This window comes from Ovis canadensis, chromosome 5, assembly GCF_042477335.2.
Source record: "Ovis canadensis isolate MfBH-ARS-UI-01 breed Bighorn chromosome 5, ARS-UI_OviCan_v2, whole genome shotgun sequence".
Classification (NCBI taxonomy): domain Eukaryota; kingdom Metazoa; phylum Chordata; class Mammalia; order Artiodactyla; family Bovidae; genus Ovis; species Ovis canadensis.
Window position 1 is genome coordinate 56859760 of NC_091249.1, and position 19782 is coordinate 56879541.

Sequence of the window (19782 nt, forward strand, 5' to 3'; positions counted from 1 at the left end):
CTGGGAACCAGCAGTTTTGGCAAGCTGAAAGCTTTTGTCCCACTCCCAACCTGACCCCCTCCCCTGCATCCGAAAGCCCAAGGCTTCCCTGGGGTACTCATGCTCTGGGGATGGGGAGAGGGATGGAACCCACACAGCAATGTCCTTTGGAGACATGCTTACATCCTGTATTTAGAAAACCACTCCTTGTTCAAAAAAAGGGGGGGAAAGTCAATAGGTCACTAGAACATGGGTCATAATGGGTCCCAGAGGGTCAGGATGGTCAGTGGCTGGTGGCAGGGGCCTGACTCTTGGCTGCTGGCTGTAATCACCAACACTGGGAAGGGTCTGGAAGCATGGGGCCCTGGGTCCACGAGGGAGAGCAAGGTCCTGACACCTGCCCCCGACTAGGGGTGACAGTGACCTCCACTGTGCATGGAGGGCCACACCTGGCACCAAGACCACCACCAGATGTCACAAGCACTAAAATCCATACAAACATTTATTCTGCCCCTGCCTGGGGGTTGGGGACGGGGTCTTGGAAGGTGGGGCTGTGGGGCTTTACAGAGAGCCCCCAGGGGAGGGCGGGGCTCTGGCGGGAAGACAGTGTCCAGAGGCCAGTAGGCCCTAGGGTTTCCAGAAGGTGAGGCCTGGGGGGCTGATGGAGAGGCTGGATTGGCTCCCAGAAGCCCCAGGGTCCAGGTAGTCTGAGGAGGCCAGATCCCACTGTCCAGGCCCAGGCTAGGTGGAACTCCTAGGTTCTGGTGGCCTTTGGGGTGCCGGCTGCACTCCCAGCTCCACCCCCACCCCCCAGGAGGGAAGGCAGCACCGGGGTCTTGCTCCTCTGGGTGGGAAGACAACTGTCAAGTCATCAGGTTTAAATTCAAAATAATAAAAATAACAATACAAAATAAAAAGACAAACCCCTGTCACAAACAAACCCTTGACAAGCCTGCCACCCCCGCACCCTCCACCCACAAGAAGGGGCACCAGCAGGGCCTGTGGGGGTGGCAGGCCAGCCCCGCCCGTGGAGTCAGCAGCAGTCTCAGAGGACAGAGGTCAGGGGCAGAGGTGGGGATGGGCAGGGGCGGAGGGGCTCAGGGCTCCAGGGTCGGTCTCGGCGCTGGGCTCTCTGCCGCCAGCTCATCTGGTTCTCTTGGTTTTCTGTGTCTCGGCGACGTGGACAGGGTTAGCTCTCGAGATTTATTGCACTGTTTTGGAAGAGGCCTGGGGTAGAGGACGGGCCGGGGCTGTGGGAGAGGCGAGTGGGCGGGCAGGCGGCGGTCACCGCTTGGTCTTGGCGTCTTCTCGGATCTTCCAGATCACCAGGTGCATGCAGGCACTGGCATCCTCGCTGGAGCTGTGCCCGTCCACTGCAGGCAAACGGAGGTGTCAGGGCCAGGAGCCTGCAGCCCCCATAGCCCCCAAGGCCCCCATGTGCCTGTGCCCCAGCACTCACCATTGTCCTGGATGATCTGTCTGAGGTAGTCGGCCATGAGATTCCGCAGGGAGCGCTTGTAGGGGAGGCCCAGGCGATGCGGGAATAACACAGACGTGTCCACCACGGTGCTGTGAATGACCTGCAGGTGGGTGGACAGACGGTCAGAGAGGGTCCCAGAGGGCACGCCGGGGCCTGGCCTCAGATTCCACAGCTCCCTTCCTGGATTGAGAACAATGGACCCCAGCTGCCTTCCAGGAACCAGGACGGAGGGGACAGGGTACCTTCAAGGCCAGCAGGTCACTCTCCAGACTGTGACCGATGAGGACGGTGTCTGAGCTGAACATGCTAAGCAACACAGCCTGGACATCCCGGAGTGAGATGCTCGTGTCTGCAAGGTCAGCCTCGGTCACTCCTGAAAACCTGGGCGGGAGGAAGGAGGCGTTATGGAGCTGGGAGGCCCCAACCTGGGGCCAGACAGGGACTGGGCTGCAGGCAGAGGGTTGGGCCGTGGTGGGGAATGGGCAGAGGGCACGCACCTAGTGTTATAGTCGACAATCTCGTTGTCTGGCCTGACAAAGGTGTCGTACACAACCTGGAGATCCGTGTCCACCACTGTGACGCGCGTCAGCTCCAGGCCGTACGTGGTATAGGACTGCGGGGCCAGGGGACATGCCTCAGACGGAGGATCCTGACAGCACTTCCCGCTCCACAGCCCAGGGTCCCTGAGCCCCATAGGCGGCAACTCAGGCCCCACTTTTAGATACGGAACCCATGCCAGAGGCCTTCCAGGGGCTTCTCTGTGGGGTCAGAGGGAGATAAGAACATGGGTCCCCTCCCCGCGCCAAAGCTGAGCCAGGGGCTGTGTTGTGCACCAGGCCCTCAGGCTTAGGTGCTGGCCAGGCTGCAATATGAGCTCGGCAGGGAGATGGACTCACTGCCAGACACCCTCTTCTTCTGACGCCAGCACAGGCCCAAGGTTCTGCAAGAGGGACTGGGAAGCCCCTCCCGGGCAGCAAGCCCCCAGAGGGCTGAGGAAGTCCAGGGTAGCTGGGCTCACTCACCATCTCACAGTCGAGGGCGTAGACTCCTGGATGCGCATCTCCTGAAAGCTCTTTCTCAAAAGTCTTCACGAACCCTTCCAAGTTTTCCTTCCGGCCATCCTGCACATGTTGCTTGGGGTGGGAGGAAGGGAAGATCAGGTGGTAGGCTCGGAAGGGCAAGGCTGGGCTCAGGGGCTGGGCTGTGCTGGCAGTAGTCACGGACTGTCCTTTACCCATGGTCTCCACACCAGGCGGGAAAATCAAGGATGGGAAAGAGAGGCTTGGGGCCAGTGCTCCCCAGGACAAGGAATGACACAGGACACTTACCTTGGCGACCTGACAGCCGGTAGAGCCTATGGCAGCTGAGCAGCACGTGTACTGAGTCTCCCAGCCACCGGCCACTACAAACAGATGCAGTCAAGCAGGTCCAGCCAACACCCCGGCCCAGTCCACCACACCCAGTCTGCCTGGTGGGCAGGGGCTTCCCAAGCCTCTTCCCTAGAGGTGCACCAGGCCCAAGCAGGGCGTGAGGGGCTCAGACACCTGGCAGACCCCATATCCCACCCTCACCCAGCACCAGTTCTCCTCACTAGGCAGTGATGACGAGCTTGGTGTAGCCGCAGGGAGGCTTGCTCACCCAGAGAGGGTCTAGGGCAGCCATCGGGCAGAACTTAAGGAGCCCTGTATGTGCCCGTGAGTGGGAAATGGCCACACTGGCGACAAAAGGAAGCAAGCAGCCACAAGACAGGATGAAGCCTTGGTTCCCTTGGGCCAAACTGCCCCTGTTCTTCAAAGGCAACAGGGGTGGAAAGGGTACCCGGTGGGTGGGGCTGGAGACCTTCCTTTTATGAATGCTGTCACAGAAAGGCCTTTGTATCATTTTTTCCATAAAAACCCACAGTGGAAAACAAGTTACAAACAATCAGAGCAGGTGACCAGCCCAGCCCAGCCCGGCAGGGGTCTCACCTCGGTTCCGGCGGAGCCGCCCCCAGTGGTAGTAACACTCCTCCTCACGCACACAGCGGCCAGAGGAAGACACGAGGTACTCGGCGCCGCAGCGGCAGCAGATCCTGCAGGAGGCTACCGGGTGGGGGGGGTGGGGTGGGGGGTGCATCAGGCCAGCCTGCCTGGCCCTGAACTCTGTGTCCACACCCGTTGGCTGTAACACTCCCTGTCCACAGACGGCCCCCTCCCCAGCACCCCAACCCCAGGGCGGTGGTGCAGGAGGTACTCACAGTCCTTGGGTTTCTTCTCCTCGGCTGTGAAGATGACGGCGCCACCAGGCTTCTCGGGGTGCGGGAAGGGGTAGCCATTCTCCTTGAGCTGGCCCTCCGTGAGCAGGTACTCCTTGAGGCGGCTGTACAGGGCGGCCCCTGGGGACATGGGAGAGGCGGTCAGCCCGTGGCCACACTGGGGCCACACCAGGGCCCTGGGAAAGGGGGCTGAGAGCTGCCGGGGTAGCCCTGCAGGAGCCAGGCTCACCTTTCAGATCCTCCACACGGGGGCTGCTAGGGCGGCTGAGTGAAAAGCTGGTCCTGGCAGCCAACTTGCCCCCCAGCACCACTTCATGGGACACCACCCTCCGGCCGCTGGTTTCTGGAAGAGGGTAGTGAAAACAGTTCAGCATGAGTCCTTCCAAATGCCCCGCTCCCCAAAGAAGGGAACAGCTTGACCTCCTGTGACCCTAACTCTTTGGGGACCAGTAGGCTGCCTGGAAGCCCCTCCCCCTCCCTGGGGTCTTCGCTGCTCAGAAGGGAAGGGCAAGACCTCCATATGGGAGGAGGAGGGGGCTGGCCTGCAGCAGACGGAAGTACAGAAGGCGCTAATGCATCCTTTAAGAAGCTTAGGAAGCATACTCCTGCCTCAAGCTTTTGAAGAGGCCCCCCCCATTAGCAGCGGCCCCACAGCTCACTGAGGCGGACGGTTAACAGTGAGAAGAGGCTCTTTTGAGGGCGCAGGGCCAACATCACCCTCCCCAGGAGCCAGATAACCAGGGACGGCAGAGCCTCTGTCTGACAGCCTCCTGACGGGAGGGGGGCTGCTGAAGGCCGAGGCCTGGGTCTTCCGGACACGACTTACTGTTGAGACCAGCTCCAGCACCCGGGCCCAGGCCGCGCAGCTTCTTGAGGGTGTTCACAGCCACGTTCAGGTAGATGTTCTTGCTGGGGCTGCGGTCGTAGGCTACCTTCTCCTCGTTGAGCGCCTGTGGGAGGACATGGACTCAGCCCCACCCGGCCCCGCCTCCCAACATGCCCCCACTCTCCCACCCTCACCACGCACCTTCTCTATGGCTTCCTGGTTAGAAGAGCAAAATTTGAGGCACTCTTCAATAAACAGGTTGAGATACCGCTGGCGGATGACAGTGGGGACTTTGCCCCCAAACTCTTTTGGGATAATGGGCTTCTTTAAACTCTAGAGAAACAGAGACCAGCAGAGGGTGGCACGCTTGTTCCCACCTGACCCTGGCCTGACCCAGCTCAGGGTCGACTCAGTTAAAGGGAGCCAGCAGGCAGTACAGAGGGCTCACCTGTAAGGACGGGCTGTGCGCCACACGCTTGGGGGCCACGGTGGTGGTGGTTTTGGATGCCATGCCCGACAATGTGCGTGTCTTCAGGGGCTGGCTGCCTGGCTCGGGGCCGTTGGGGTGCTGGCTGCTGCTGGCCGAGAGGGTCCTCTTGGCGCCTGTGGGGGCTGTGGGGGGACAGGGGCCGTGAGAGCAGGAGGACAGCACGCCCATCACCGAGCTGCAAAGCACCAGGCGGCCGCGGCCGTGGAGCGCCAGCAGGACATGCATCTGGGAGCACAGAGGAAGGGGCCGGGGTCGGGCCCGAGGGCTGTGAAATGACATCAGGCTCTATCGGCTTTCAGGTAAGTCCATCGAGGGGGCGGGGGCGAAAATGGGGCTTCAGAGGCCGGCTCAGGCAAGGTCACCGCCAGGGTGGTGCGGCGAGTGGTGGGGGGTGCAGGGAGCCTCTGCCACATGTTCCGGCCCCCGACTCCAAGGCATGGAAGTGTGAGGGACAAAAGGCCCTGGCTCCCGGGCTGAGCACCAGAGCATGCGGGTCGCCCCCAGCCCGCTCATTGTGACCAGCCGGCTGCCTGCAGCTGCCCCAGTGTTCTGCCGCTCCCTTTGATGAGGTCACAAACCAGACAGAGGAGGGGGCCGCCAGCAGGGCTGTCTCCAAGGGCCCCAGGCGGAGCAGCAGCTGGCAGTGAGGCTGGGGAAGGGGCATGGGGACAGAGTGAGACCACCAAGGCGCGGACAGAGCAGCGACCCAAGCCTGCCCACACCAGGCTCAGCCATGAGGGAGGGGAGCTCCCCACCAGCCTCGTCTCTAAGGATGCACACTTCTCAGTGACAGGAGCGCTTTCAGAGTCACGTAGAGTAGGAGGCATCAGCAGGTGAGTCCCCCTGAGGCTTGGGGGAACCGCCCTGCCACCAGAGTGCAGGCAGTGACACCGCCACAGAACTGTACTAAGTCATCGGAGATGACCAGACAGCCGAGAGCAAGGTTAGGCTTCTGAATGTGCACCTCAGGGCCACGGTTCAGTGCTCTCTCCCTTCCGGTCCCCTCGTGCCCTGCTTGAGATGGACTACATGACTGCTGGGAGCTCCACCTCAGGCACCCTGTGGGGAGGGCCAGGAACACTGAGGGCTTTTCCTATGGGAGGCTCTAGCACCAGGAAACCTAAGGAGCCTTCAGACACTTGGAACCGTCTCCTCAGGGCTGGCTCTTGGAGAGGTTTGGAAGCAGCAGCAAGGACACCCAGGGAGTTGGTCAGACAGCAGGGTCTCCCACCCAGGGAAGCCGAATTCTCTCCATCTGGATAAGCCTTCAGAGGCTGCACAGCCCTGCTCTTTCTGCATGCCTAAGCCCCATGCTTATCAGACCACTGGGGTGTAACAGCTTTAAAACAAGCCCAAGTCAGAGAACAGTAGCCTCAGGGTGGGAGAGGAGGAAACCCAGCCCCAACCCCTCCCCCAGATCCACTGGTTTGACTGGAGGGTTGAGGGCCTCCAGAGCCACTCCCTCATTAACACCTTGTGAGGTGCCACACCTGGGTGGGAGCCTCCTAGACCAGGCCAGCAGGGGAGGCGTGAAGAGTCACTCTCAGTCTGAGGACACACAGTGAAGGGAGGAAGCCACCCTCAGACTCCCCAGGGTAGCCCCGCCAGGGACCTCCCACTAGCAACAGGGCTGCTTCACAGATAAGCAGAGACATCCAGCCAGCACCGCTCAAGGCCACAACCGCCTCCAACCCCCAACCCCCCCACCCCCCCACCTCCCCGCCCCGGCAGAGCAGGAGCCAGGCCCGGGCTCTCCCTGCTGGTGGCAGCATTCCCCAGCCTCTGGGACCCACCTGCAGCCAGGAGGGGGTTGGGGACATGGGCAATCCTCCGCTTCTCTCCTGGGGCCGAGATGTGGACAGAGCTGGGCTTCTCACCCAGCTGCTGGGCGGCCTGGAGCCAGCCGGCTGACTCCCTCTGTGCCTGCTGGGCCCGTCGGTAGCACACCTCCTGGGCGGTCGGGGGCCGGGCAGGGGGCGCAGGGCCTCTCCTCATGGGCTCCGCCTGGGTGAAGAATTTCAAGCCCAGGACGCTCTGGGTCAGAGGCCAGAGCAGGCCTTCCAGGGTATCAGAGGCAGCACTGCAGGATGGGGCAGGCCAGCCCAGGGACCTTCTCCTGGGCGGGCAGGTGCCCTGGAGAGAAGCAGCTGGCCTTCATCTGAGTCTGCTGACCACGTGGAGAGAACCAGCCGGGTTTCCTCCCAAGTGTGCTCATACCCAGGCAGGAACCACCTTGGCGCTTCAGCACTCAAATTCACCATGATGCTCCACTCTCCCCGGCCCCACCCAGCCCTGCCCTGCTGGCTTCTGCGTGCCCAGTCCCCTCAGCCCTTCTGTAGACACAGGCTGTGTGTTCCCACCCACCCGTTAGATTATATACTGCTCGATCCAATCTTCTCTGAACGGTATTTTCAGAATGCCCAGCAGGGTGCAGAGGGACTGGTGAGCGGATCACCTCCATTTCTCTCTTCTGCCCCAGTCTTCCAAGTGCTAGCTCACTGACCAGCCCCACGGTGACTGACAACTGATCCTGTCTGTACACGACAAGGGAAGAACCCTAGGCTCAGAGATGTGGCAGCACTTGCCCAGGAAAACAGACCACCTCCGAACTGGGGCTGGGCAGTGTGACCCTGCTGGAGGGCTGCCCTCATCTGGCTTACCACGCTCCGTGCTCTGGCTCCCAGCACTAAGCACACCTTGATAACCGGATGTGGGTCCCAAGAACTTCTCTGCAGGGCACGAGCAGAGCCAGAGGCCTCCAGCAGCAAGGGAGCGTGAGGAGGCCCTACCTCTGTAGATGGGTGCCCATTCCCTCAAGACCCAGAGGCAGACACTTACCTCCTTGCCTTGCTTGGAGAGGTGAGAAATCCTCCTCTTCTGCCCGGGAAACAGCGTGGTCAGGCCTGAATGCCCCTTGTCCTCAGTCTTCTCCTCCTTGGGGGGCTGAGACACAGATCTGTCCCTCAGTGAGCACCCCCCACATCAGCCACAGCTCCTCTCACTCGTCCTGGCCTGGGGTAAACCCAGGCCTGAGACAGGAGCAGGTGAGAAGACACTAACTGGCTGCCTAGCTGGAGAAGGGGTTTCAGGGTTCTCACCTCCCCCTAGAATGTGCACAGGCCCTGCCTCCAGGTGAGGACATAGACTTGGCACCTGCGCCCATCTCTCAAGGCCCCCAGAGGGTGAGTTCTGCAGACCACCCAGCCCACACTTCCACCCACCCACCACAGGGACCGGTGCAGGTTCACAATTGTGGGAATGAAGGAAGAAATGAGAAAGGCACAGGGCCAGGAACAGGGAGGGGCACTAAGGAGGGGGGAGCAGGGGGTGGGGCAAGGGTCCCACTAGGGATCCCCCCGCAGCTGCAGGTTGCCTGTGGGACTGGCTGTGCCAGCTTCGTTCAGAGCAAAGCTCCCTCTGGTGGTGAGATGGGGACACTGCAGCAGGAAACCAGAAAGGTGGAGGCTGGCTGAGTTTGGGGGTCTGAGGAGGAGGAGAGGGAAAAGGAGGGGAAGGGGGACAGCAAGGAATATGGAAGCGGTGAGAGAGGCAGGGGAGAAGCAGGATCAGGAGCGGGCAAGTGGTAGCCAGCCAGGGGTCTGAATTATGAATGAGTTGAGAGGCTGACGCTGAGAAAGCCGTCTCCATTGGGTGCCGGGACTCTGGTCACAGGAGTCAGGGAGGTGCCTGGCTTGCCTGCCCTCACCTGCCGGGCCAGGCGGCCCTTGTCCTCAGTCTTGACGGCCGTTGACTCGTTGAAGATGCGCAGGCACTCTTCCATGGGGTCGGAGTCAAAGTCAACTTCCTTCTCCAGGGCCGAGTAGTCCACGTCAGAGCCCGCCCCCGAGGAGGAGGAGGAGGAGGAGGACGAGGAGGAGGGGGGTGGGGAGGCCTTGAGGCGCTTGGGCGGCCCCCGCGCAGCCGACAGACCCAGGCTGGAGTCTGAGTCTGAGTCCGAGTCTGAGCTAGAGCTGAGGCTGGGGGGAGCGGGAGGCCGGGTGGCCAGCACCTGGGGCCGCGGGTCCTCGTCCTCACTCTCATCCCCGAAGAGCTCGGCGTGGCTCAGGGTCCGCCTGGGCAGCTTGGGGGCGTCCCGGGGGGCGCCATCGTCCAGCGAGCGGGCCTTCCTCTCTGCCAGCTTCCCTGACAGGGTCTTCCCAGCTATCCTATCTGACGGTTGGCGGGCTGCCCCCTGTGTGGGGCTCGGCAGCGGTCCTGGCCGTTCAGGTTGGCCTTTCCCTGAGCTGGCCACCGGAGTGGCTGAAGATGGCTTTTTCTTGGTCCCTTGGGGCCGCTCTGCCTTGTGCCAGGGGCTGCCGGCCTGCGGGCCCCTCCTGTCTGCAGCGGGCTTCTCAGCCGGCCTCCCTCGTGCACCATCCTTGCCCTTATCTGTCTTCCGGACACTGTCCTTGTGGCTGGCGGTGGGTGGCACCCCACTTTTCTTCTTAGGCCTCCCCTCCTTGGGGCTGCTGCGCTCTGGCGCAGCCCTGGCTGGTGAGCTGGGCTTAGCCAGGGGTGGCCTGCCTGGGCTCCGAGGAGGTGGCCCGAGATCCTCCACGTCACACTGCACCGCCATCTCCTTGGTCTCCCTAAGGCTGCCCTCCTCCAGTTCAGGGCCCTCCCTGGAGCCCGGCTTCCCCGGGGCCTTGCTCTCAGCGCCCCCTTGAGCTCTTGGGGGGCTGGTGGTAACGGGTTTGTCACCCGGAGCGACAACAGCATCATCATCCGAGTCCGAGAACCTGGCATCACAGCTGCCAAAGGGGTCACAGGGCTTCTTGGGTGCAGGTGTGTAGGGCTCGCTGCCACGGGAGCTCCGGGGCCGCTTGGGGGCCCTTTCGTCCTTGGTGCTGGCCCTGCTGAGCAGGCGGGCAGAGAAGTTGGACAGGGGGTCATACTCCAGGTCTGTAGACGGCTTTGAGTTGTCCACCACGTACTTACTGCTGGAGATGGGGCGGCCGTACCGCCGGGGCTGGCCCACGACCTTGGGGACATACTCCAGGGCACCGCCACCCCCTCCACCATGGCCCTGAGCCCGGTCTGGCGAGGCCAGTGAGTACTTGCAGCCAGGCTCAGCAGTGGCAGCCAGTGGGGTGGGCTGATAACTGGCATCGGGGCTCAAAAGGCCATGGCCGCTGGGGTTGTAATCGAAGGACAGTGGGAAGGCGTCCCCGTCCAGGCTGGTGGCGGGGCAGGCAGCAGGGCCATGAGGTGCCAGGACGGGGGCCTCAGCCGAACCACACTCCCGGGCCGTCTCCAGGAGCTCCTGGTAGCGCCTCTGCTCCAGCTCCACCTCAGAGCGCACGGCCTCGATGGCCTGGTTGACCAACTCCAGCTCCAGGATGTCTGAGTGGGAATCAATGCCTCTGCCCAGGATGCCATTCTCCCTCTGTGCGGGGGGCTTGGGCAGCTCAGGGTTGTACGGGTCATAACCGAGCCCTGAAATGGAGAGGAGAAACAGCCATGAGAAGGCTGGTGCAGCAGCGGCCACCTGAGCTAGTGACTGGCCACTGCCTAACCCCAGGCCTTGACCCTTGGGGCCAGCAGGGAAGAGCAGAGAACCAGCCTTCCAGAACCTGCCAGGGCCAGGTCTATGGCTGACCGCACAGAAGCTCTGGCAGCAAATCAAGGATCCTGGAGGGTCCCTCTGTGCAGGTCCTGCCACCAACTGGGGTGTGGGGTGCAGAGCCTGGGATCTTCCTGACCTGGAACATGGATGGTGAGGTCTGGGGAGCTGGATAAGGGTGGGCTTCCCACATGGCTCAGCCCACGCTTAAGCCATACCACGCAGCTCCCTGAAGCCAGGGAGGCAGGACAACACTGGCAGAAGGCCAGCCAGCCAGGGCCAAAAGCACAGGGCACAGAGCCACCTGACATGGGGGCAGGGAGCAGAAGGTGGGCCCGACACAGCCCACCCAGAGCAGCGGGCAGCCATGCACAGCCCTGCCTGGTGCCTGTGCCTTTAAGGCTCTGTCCTCTCACAAGCCTTCTCGCCCACGAAAAGACCACCGGTGGCGCATATACCAGTGAGGTCGTGGAAAGTCCTTAAGGGTCGACTGTGAGGTGGCAGCTGGGGTGTACGCAGGACAACATGGCAAAGTTCACAGGGGAAGCAAGGCATGCTGTCCCCAGGACGATGCCGAAGTGTAAGATGTTCAGACAACACATATTGGGGAAGCACAGTGGGGTGGACAGCAGGGTGGGCATGGAACACTCATGTCTGCATCAGAACAGGGGTGGTGGGGCAGCTGGTGGGCAGGCGGCTGCTGTTACTGACCCGTCTTCAGGGCACATTACACAGGAGCAGCCCAGCACCACCCAAGCTGGCAGGGACCTCATAGGAGACTCCCTTATGGACAAAGGTGCAAAGCTTCTCTGTAAGATGTGAGCAGGTAAAGCCCAATGCCCCCAGAAGTAAGCATTCAACTAGATTCAATTGTTTCAGAATTTAAAATGGTTCCTGGTTAGAGCATCTCCCAGACACGAGTCTGTGAAACTCTGAAGAAAAAGTGACTTGTTCTGATGCCCTGTGCTTGGCCATGCTCCAGGAGCCTCAGGATGGAACCAGCTGTGGCTTCACTCTGGGCCTCTGACCTCCAGAACCGCCAGAGAAAACCCTGTGCTCTTCTAAGGTCCCTGGTGAGGAGGGCTCTTACTGCAGAAGCCCCAGGAAACGCAAACACCCCTGAGAGGGGACGCACAGAACTGGCGCTGCTGTAGGACAGGGTGGGTAGCTGGGCTGCTGGAGGACCAGGGGGCCAGGGGTGCAGGTTCCATCACAGACCTACTGTTCAGCTTTTACCCTGGAACCTATTTCTCAAGTGACAATTGAGAGGACATGTGTGTCTGTGCTTCACACCACCCCAAACACACCCTGCCTGCAGGTTACAGACAGGGTGGCAAAACCGAGTCGCACAGGCCACAGCGGGACTGGGTGCTGGTTGACTGGTCAGAACACAGAGCCACTTGCCCTCTGCCCCAAAAGAGGTTCAGGATGAAGCGACCATCCAGAGGTCCAGAAACCCCCAAGGGCAGGATCCAGGGCCCTCCCCACAGCTGACCCTAACCCACAGCGGGCCCACAGCCACTTGCAGCCCATGTGAATAGAAAAGCCAGTGCTCTCTCCTCCCCTCGAAGTCTTGGATGCCCAGCAGAGTGGAGCACCTAAAACACAAGCTGAGGGGCACTGACGGGGCATGCCAGCAAGGGGTGGGCTGGGTCCTGCAAGTCTTGGGGGAACTCCAGCCCCAACCCCCCTCACTCCCTGACCTCCCTCCTCCTGAGGCTGAGATGGCTCCCAGTAGCAGGGCTCATCTGGGGGAAATGCCCCTCGCCCAGGAGGGAGTGGGGTTCTAATGGATGGAGGTCCTCCCCACTCAGACCTGCTCTGGAACAGGCGGCAAGGTGCCCCAGCAACACAGAAACCCCCCGGAGTGCCTCATGGCCTTCTCACGCCAGAGTTCAGACCTCTGCACTTCATGGTGTGACAGGAATCCCATCACAAGCCCGCACTTGGGAAGCAAGGAGAGGAAGGAGGTGCCCAAAGGACCAGGCCACAAGTAAGGAAGAGGGCGGCAGGCTGCCAAGGCCCCAGGGGGGCCCCTCTGGGCACCCTGATGGGGAGAGGAGCTCCTGCTCTCTGATGAGGGCCTGCATTAACGTCAGGGGGCTTCCTGAGGGCAGTACCCCCTCCACTTCCTGCAGCTTCCATGGCCCAACGCTCAGACTCTGAAGGGAGTAAGCCCCTGGCCAGGCCCAGCCCCTGAGATCTGGGCATCCCAGAGCCCTGCCAAGGTGGGATGTTTCAGTACCAGGGAGGCTCCCTCTCCACACCCCACCAGGCTAAATGGAAAAAAAAACAAAAGAAGGAGAGGGCAGAGGATCTAGGTCATGACCCTCCCCTCTAAGCCTCAGTGTCCCTGAGGTGACACCAGGCTGCAGGTCTAGGCACATCAAGCGCACAGCTGCTGGGGCTTGGCCGCAGCCCCTGCGGCTCAGAAGTGTGTGGGAACCAGAGTTTGACCCCCATGCTCCTGCTGAAACTTCTGGAGGCCTCTGGGGGGAGGCAGATAGATGGAGAAGGCATTTGTGATGCTATCTAGCCCCCACCCCACCCTGCCTCAAGGGACCAGCCCTCAGGGGACCAGGAGGAACTGGAGAAGCTTCTCGAGAAAACCTTTGCCAAGCAACAGGTGACCCTCAAGAGGTGGAGAGGGGCCATGGCGCCGCAGAAGCACCTTCCCGTTAACAGGGAGTTAATCTGGCTGGAAGCCAACGGGCGCTCCTTTAGGGTTTGTACCAGGGAAAAATGCCTATGGTAAACAAGACTAATTGGCTGTTTTTCAGCAAGAGATCAACTCTCAAGCTGACTGGGAAAGCTCCTGCAAGGCCTGGCTGCTGGGGTTACACTCTCAGAAGTTCCTGCCCCAGACTCTGGGCAAAAAATGGGCTACCAAGCAGGGCCACCACTGAAGAGACACCTTAGGGAGGCCCCTGGCAGCTCCTGGGCTGTCTCCGTGCCTGGTCTTTGTGTGACAGCCCCCTCCTGGTTCTGGCACCCGGGGCCGCTCCCCCCGTGACCTGGTCCCAACACGCCCTGGTCACCAGCTCCAGATGGCCAGGCATCCAGCATGGCAAAGCCCAGGCCGGCTGTCCCACCTCCAGCCAGGAACAGATACTCATGGCCACGGTGCTCAGGGAACAGATCACCCAGAGAGCCCACTTTGGGTGGAAAGACAGTGTAGGGTGGCAGCTGCCCGAATACCTCTGAGCCCTGTCCTCTGCTCCCCCTCGCACCCTCAGTTGAGGAAATACTCTGCAGACACCTGGCCCGCAAGCTCCAGCTGCAAGTGCAGTTAATGAGCAGACAAGTGGGCAGGAAGGTCCCATTGGGAGGCACGGGCTCCAACACAATCAACTCTAACTCTGAGGCCTTCCCCTTTAATCCTCACACCCATCCTGCCTACTCTGGTCCCTCTCACAGAAGAGGCTGGGACTGGGGCAGTGCCACACCCCAAAACCCTGGCTCCCCTCCCCAGACGAGAAGACCCAGTACTACCTGATTCTCTGCGGTCTGAAGGACTCTCCACCACCCAACCTTCCCCCTACGCCTCTGGCCCCCATCAACAGACGACATACACATGGCAGTGCAGCCCCTACTTTGTGCCCTGGTTAGACAGCAGTGGGGACTCTTTCGCCCCAGGGGATGGTCACAACCCAAGGGGGCAGGCCAGGGGGCCAGGAAGAGACAGGCACCATCTCTGTCACATGAGAAATGAGTAGGACAAAAGAACCAGTCAAAGGAGAGCAATGAGGTCCACTCCTTCGGCAGGAAGCTGCCCAGGTGGCAGAAGCCTCGAAGGCAGAGAAAGGAGAACTATCAGCTTCTAGACACCAGGCAAACTCCTATTCATCCCTCAAAACCCAGCTCAGCAATCGCTTGCCTGGGAATACTTGCCCGACTTGTTGCAACCAATGGCTCGCTCTCCTGGATTCTGGCCCAGATATGTGCTGCTGGACACTCCTTCCCTCCCAGAGGCCCCCAGGTGATCTACAGATGAGTACTGAATTCAGACAGACCCGAAGAGCCCTGGAGGGTGCCAGAGCCAGCTCCGGATTTCACAGCTGACTCAGAGGCTGGGTGGACCATGCCTGCGTGTTTGTGCCGAGCTCACAGCTAAGATGGCCAAGCTCCACCCTCCTCTGCCCTCGCCATGAACGCTCAGGTCTGCCAGCCACCTGTCCTGCTCCCTACACTTTTCTGGGCTTCCAACCCTGCCTGGCACCTATGCAGACCACTCGGGGTGGGGTCAGCCTTCAAAGAAAGTCTCAGCCCTGGGTCCATCACCGTAAAATGACTGGTACAGTTTTTGTTGTGAGTTAGATCACACCGACAGAAGTCAACCTTCCACACAGGAATGGCTTCGACACCAACAAACCAAGTTCCTGCACAACCACTGTTCAAGTGCAATGTTCTGGTCAAGGGGATTCTGAGGGAGGAGCCGGGGCAGAGGAGGACAGCAGGGCAAGGATACTGCGCAGGACAGCTGGATGGGACAGGAGAGGCGCACTGCTCGTTGAGGGGCCTACCTCACGGCCCCACCCTGCAGAAGCGGTGGCCGAGGCCGAGGTGGTGACGCTGAGCAGTGGGAGGCTAAGCTCCTCGCACCATGGAGGATGCTGCCCCAACGCCTTCACCTGAGGCTCTACTCCACCTGTGGGGCTGCAAGCCTGCCGCGGGGCTGGTGCCTCCCCTCTGCTGTATGCTCTGGGGATGGGGTAACTCAAGCATCCCGCATAGCCCGAGCTCTCTGCGCTGCTGTGCTGTCCTCACTGATCCAACCCTGGCGCTTGGGTCCCGGAGGAGCTGCGCCGGGGGCGGGGGGTTGGTGTGGCAATTCTCAGGGTGGTGCTCTCTCAGCCCATCCTCATATACAGAAATAGGCCAGGGCTGGGACACTATTCAGGCTCCTCCATCTCGTTTGGCAGCACTGACACTTGGAGCTGGACAAGACCACACATATGCAGGGAAAGAGAACTGTCACGGGCACTGTGAAGCGCTGAGCGGCATCCCTGGACACCCCTTCCCCCTACCCCCCCGGTGCCAGGAGCCCCCTACTTCCTGACAACCACAGATGTGTCCCCCGGAAGGTCAGTATGAACCCCAGGAGAGACACTGCTTTGCTGACACTAAGCAGAGAACACTAAAAATGCCAAAAAAAAAACAGCTCTGGGGGCAGGTGTATCCTTATTCAAATGGCCCGAGCCTGGATCTGGGCAAGAAGGCTGGTCTAGAAAGCTCCCCAAGTGCTTCAAGAGGGGCCACCAGGTGTAGGAACCAGAGGCACGGGGCAGGCCTCACATCTCGCTGGGGTTTCTACAACCTCGACAAAAGGACCCAGCTCCCAAGAAGGGCAGGGTTGCAAGTACAGGAAGGACAGACCATGTCCCAGGCTGGGAGGAGGCACAGCAAGCCTGCTGACGCGGGAGTGGGGACATCGCCACACACAAGACACGTCTCCTTTGACTTTCCAGTGGTTTCCTGTGTGTTTAAAATGAACATTACTCTGAGTCCACAAAAAAACACTCTGAACAGAGATAACTTAGCTGGGATGGGACACTGCCTCTGAAGATAGGGGCTGCACCACCCACTGAACCTAGATTGCCCTCGCCCTGGCGTAAGGGATTCGTGCTGCTCTGAAAACCCACAGCACCTCTCCTCCACTCCCTCTTCACAGAGAAGTCAAGAACAATGGAACCACCCACTGGATGGCAGTGCAGGCTCCTCCCCTGGGAAGTGGCAAGCCTGGGTCCCCTGAGCCTGATGGCCCAGCTCCCTTGGCTGCACCTGTGCACACAGCTCCCCAGAAGAGGTGGGGAGGTGAGACTGGTGACCCGGATCTTTTCCAGGGTGCTCCTGCCCCCAGGGAACACTGGGTGAAGTCTGGGGACACTTGTGCTTATTAAGATTGGGGGACTCCTGGCACCAAAGAGGTGGGGCCAAGGAGGCTGCTCTACCCTGCACAGAGCGCAGGATATCCCCTCCCATAGCCCCCCACCAGTTTCTGGTATTCATGGTTCCACCCTCTCCCAACGAAGTCAGAGGCCCTTGACAGGTCTGACCCAAGACCACACCTGGCGGCAAGCTAGGGAAGCCCTGGAGGTAGTCGAGTACCTGGCCAGACCTTCAGATACACAGGTGACACGGCTCTCTGCTGGGCTTTCCCTCCCAGGAGGGGTAGGAAAGGGTTATGTATGGCTCACTCAGGAAGAGAAAGCACCAGACAGAAAAACACTCCCCTTCTGTCTCTGAGCACGGCCATCAGGGCAGTGGGGAGTCATGCCTTCGTGAATCCTGCTGGCCCCCAGCCCATGGGGAAGGCAGCGAAGGGCTACTGCCCCTTCAGAAGCACACACTTCTTGACTGCACCCCCTCCTTCCCACCTGACTCCTGGCCCTTAGCGTCCCTTAAGAAGCAAGGCTTGCTCTCAGGACACCAGACCACAAGGGTCCCCCAGGGGCCCAATGTGAGACCCAGGCGAGCTGCCACCACCACCAGCTGGGGCCACCCTGCCTTCCAGCACGAGTCAGGGCTTCCTCCGGCCGGTCTTTGGGAGATTTCAGTGCTTAGGCCCTGCAGCATGGTGAGGCCCTTCCTCAGGTCTCACTGCTGCCTCTAAGCCTCGGGTCACAGCAATGAGCCCACACGTGACGGGCACCCAGGTGCCCGGCAGCAGGAAGTGAGGGGGCAAGGGCCTGACCGCCCTGATCCGACCCCATGAGGCGCACTTACCGACCATGTGTACACAGGTGCGTGGCTTCCCCTCTCTGGGCCCGTCTCCTTGTCTGTAAAATCGGGACAATTGTCCCTCCCACCAGTTAAGAATCATGAATAAAGAGTATGCCTGAGGGTGCATGGCAGTAACTGGGCAACCCCAACGGCGCATGGGGGTGAGGACCCTGGAGCACAGGAGGGTGGATCTAAGGGTCGGAAAGAATGGGATGGGCCCTACATGGGCCTCAGGGGGCCGGCAGACCAAGGCCGGAGGTGCTGGAAACCCTACATCCCAGCTGCAGGCAGTCAGTACCATCTGCATCCCTGCCCAGCCCACCCTGGCCGAGCATCTGCTCTTGGGCCATGTCAGTCTGCTCACAGGGGGACCCAGACAAAATCTGGCCTGTGGCTGCAGCAAGTGTGCCTGTCAAAATCCAGAGCAAGGGGGAGCTGAAAGGTGCAGGGGCAGGGGGAGGCACACCTGAGCCCGCCAAAGAGGAGGAAACAGCATTAGAGAGGCCCCACAGCAAGACGGAGGCTGAGCCGCAGGAAGAGCCCCACCCGACCCCCAGAGAGGAGGACTGCTTGTTCTCACCTGCAAAAGGAAAATGCAGACACACTGGGGTCAGGGGTAGGCAGCTGCACTTTTTCCTGTGGGAAAGTGAAGCAGACAGGACCACATCACCAATGGGTTCTAAAAAATGACACTTTGGGAAACTGGCCATTTGTGACGCAGGAAGACATCAAGAGACCAATGAACTTGGAAGAACACATGAGAGAGAAATCAGCACTCTTGGACGGCTGGAAGTCAACCTATGGGCCTGCAGACGAGTCGCTGCCCAGGGTTTGAGGGAGCCGGCCTGCCCCTAGGCATCAGGGGCTCTTTACAGAACACCATGCAGACCGCACCTGCATGTCAAAAGATGGGAGTCAGAAAGTGCACCCGGGCAGGGTGACCCCCAAGGAGCGTCCCACTCAGGCCTGAAGCTCAGGCACCTGTGGGCACAGCCATCTTCCTTCCTTGAGGGAAGGTTCCCAAGAGCCAGACCGGTGTCCCACCCAGGTGCGCAGCCTGACCTTGAATGATGGCATCTGGGCAGTTGATGCAAGGCCAAAGGGCCAAGCAAAATTTATGGTGGAAATCTGAGACAATTCTACCTTTTTTTCCCCTTTCAGGGGGCGGGGGAAACAGGCCTATGACTTCATACTAGCAAGGGTGCTTCTCAAAAACCTCTGAGATGAAGATCTGTGTCTTAAGCAGAAAGAGAGAGGAAACTGAACAAGGAAATCTGGGTCCGATGGACAGAGGGAGCCAATCCCCTAGAATAGGGGCCACAACCGGAGCCTGAATCCCCCTGAAAAGAACGACACATATCCTCCCCGTGGACCGTTTCTTGTGATGCCCCTCTTTTTGCCCCCGTTCTTCATGTCTCTGCTCAAGGCCCACACCTCCTAAGAGAAACAGTGCCTGCCTCCTGGCAGCTCTCACCTGAACTCTGTGACATTGACAATCACCACGTAGAGAGACGCGCAGCCTCTGAACGTCCTCTCGGAAGTCTGCCCCTCATCCCAACACACACACACGCAATCAATCAGGTTTGACTCCCTCCCTGACCCTAGCATGACACACAGGGCTCGACACCCAGTCTGAGAGCTCCTAAACAAGACTCTCTCCACTCCGCTGTTGTCAACAGGGGCGGCCACGAGCAGAGGTGCGGCGGGAGAACGAGCGCGGAAGTAAACAACGGCTGCAACCAACACCCCGGGCCGGGGAGGGGGCGGGAACGGTTCCCCCGGCAGGAGTCCCGAGCCTGTTGACCAGTGCTGGCCACGCTCTTTTCCCGACCCCCACGCGCTTCACGCTCGCGACACCTCTAGAACAGGTCCTCTCACTGTTTAGGTTTTACGCTTGCGAAAACGCAGGCTCAGAGGACCTGAGACCGGCACTGCGCTCTGGGGTGGGTGGCCCCGGCTTGGAGGGACGTCGCTCGCTAGTGTACAGGGAGAGAGCTGAGCGGGGAACGGGAAACCGGGGAAGCCCGGGTGCTGGGGTCCAACCCTCGATGGGGAACCGAACTCGGAGCGGGCAGGCAGACATTACCTGCTGCGGGGGACACCGCTCCACCTTCGCCGGGCGCGCCCGGGCCCCGGGCCCCGCGGTGCCGGAAGTGGCAGTAAGGCCGCCGGCAGGGTCCCCCGGGCGCCCCAGCCCAATAGGGGCAGTCGATGGCCCGGAAGAAGCCTGTGGAGCGTAGCATGGTCCGTCCCGCGGCGGCGCCCCGGCCCGGAGCCGCCGGGCCCCCGGGCCCCCTCACTGACGCCGCGGTCGCCGCCGCCCGCGCCTCACGGACCCCGCCGCCGCCGCCATCTTGCTCCGAGGTCCCTGGAGGCCCCCGGGATGCTGCCGCAAGGGACCCCGGGAGCGGCTGCCCGAAGTGCGCCTGATCAGAAACGCCTGCTCCCGCGGGATCGAGACGGATCG

General features: G+C 60.9%; 1 protein-coding gene across 2 annotated transcripts; it reads right to left on the minus strand.

Annotated features, from left to right (window-relative positions):
• Positions 1 to 463: 463 nt before the first annotated feature.
• Positions 464 to 19685, minus strand: REXO1 (RNA exonuclease 1 homolog). Of its 2 annotated transcripts, XM_069589753.1 has the most exons (19): positions 19402 to 19685; positions 17896 to 17951; positions 17319 to 17371; positions 15969 to 16067; positions 8736 to 10465; positions 7868 to 7972; positions 6823 to 7033; positions 4988 to 5151; positions 4741 to 4872; positions 4540 to 4663; positions 3943 to 4056; positions 3696 to 3833; positions 3427 to 3540; positions 2788 to 2861; positions 2482 to 2592; positions 1957 to 2072; positions 1702 to 1840; positions 1439 to 1559; positions 464 to 1352 (listed from the first exon to the last, which is right to left on the minus strand). In XM_069589753.1, the coding sequence occupies exons 3-19, from the start codon at positions 17323 to 17325 to the stop codon at positions 1264 to 1266; spliced, it is 3588 nt and encodes a 1195-aa protein (XP_069445854.1). In that variant the 5' UTR covers positions 17326 to 17371; positions 17896 to 17951; positions 19402 to 19685; the 3' UTR covers positions 464 to 1263. The 2 variants fall into 2 exon arrangements, with proteins under 2 accessions (XP_069445854.1, XP_069445855.1); XM_069589754.1 differs by lacking the exons at positions 15969 to 16067; positions 17319 to 17371; positions 17896 to 17951 and having other exon boundaries at positions 19402 to 19683.
• Between the last annotated feature and the right edge of the window lie 97 nt (positions 19686 to 19782).

Excerpts from the sequence above, each read along its gene's own strand:
- REXO1 (XM_069589754.1), bottom strand. The coding sequence starts at position 19,558 with ATGCTACGCTCCACAGGCTTCTTCCGGGCCATCGACTGCCCCTATTGG. Across the intron at positions 4,873-4,987 it reads CGCACAGCCCGTCCTTACAG|AGTTTAAAGAAGCCCATTAT; the intron begins GTGAGCCCTCTG and ends CTGTTTCTCTAG. Across the intron at positions 4,664-4,740 it reads ACCAGGAAGCCATAGAGAAG|GCGCTCAACGAGGAGAAGGT; the intron begins GTGCGTGGTGAG and ends GTCCTCCCACAG.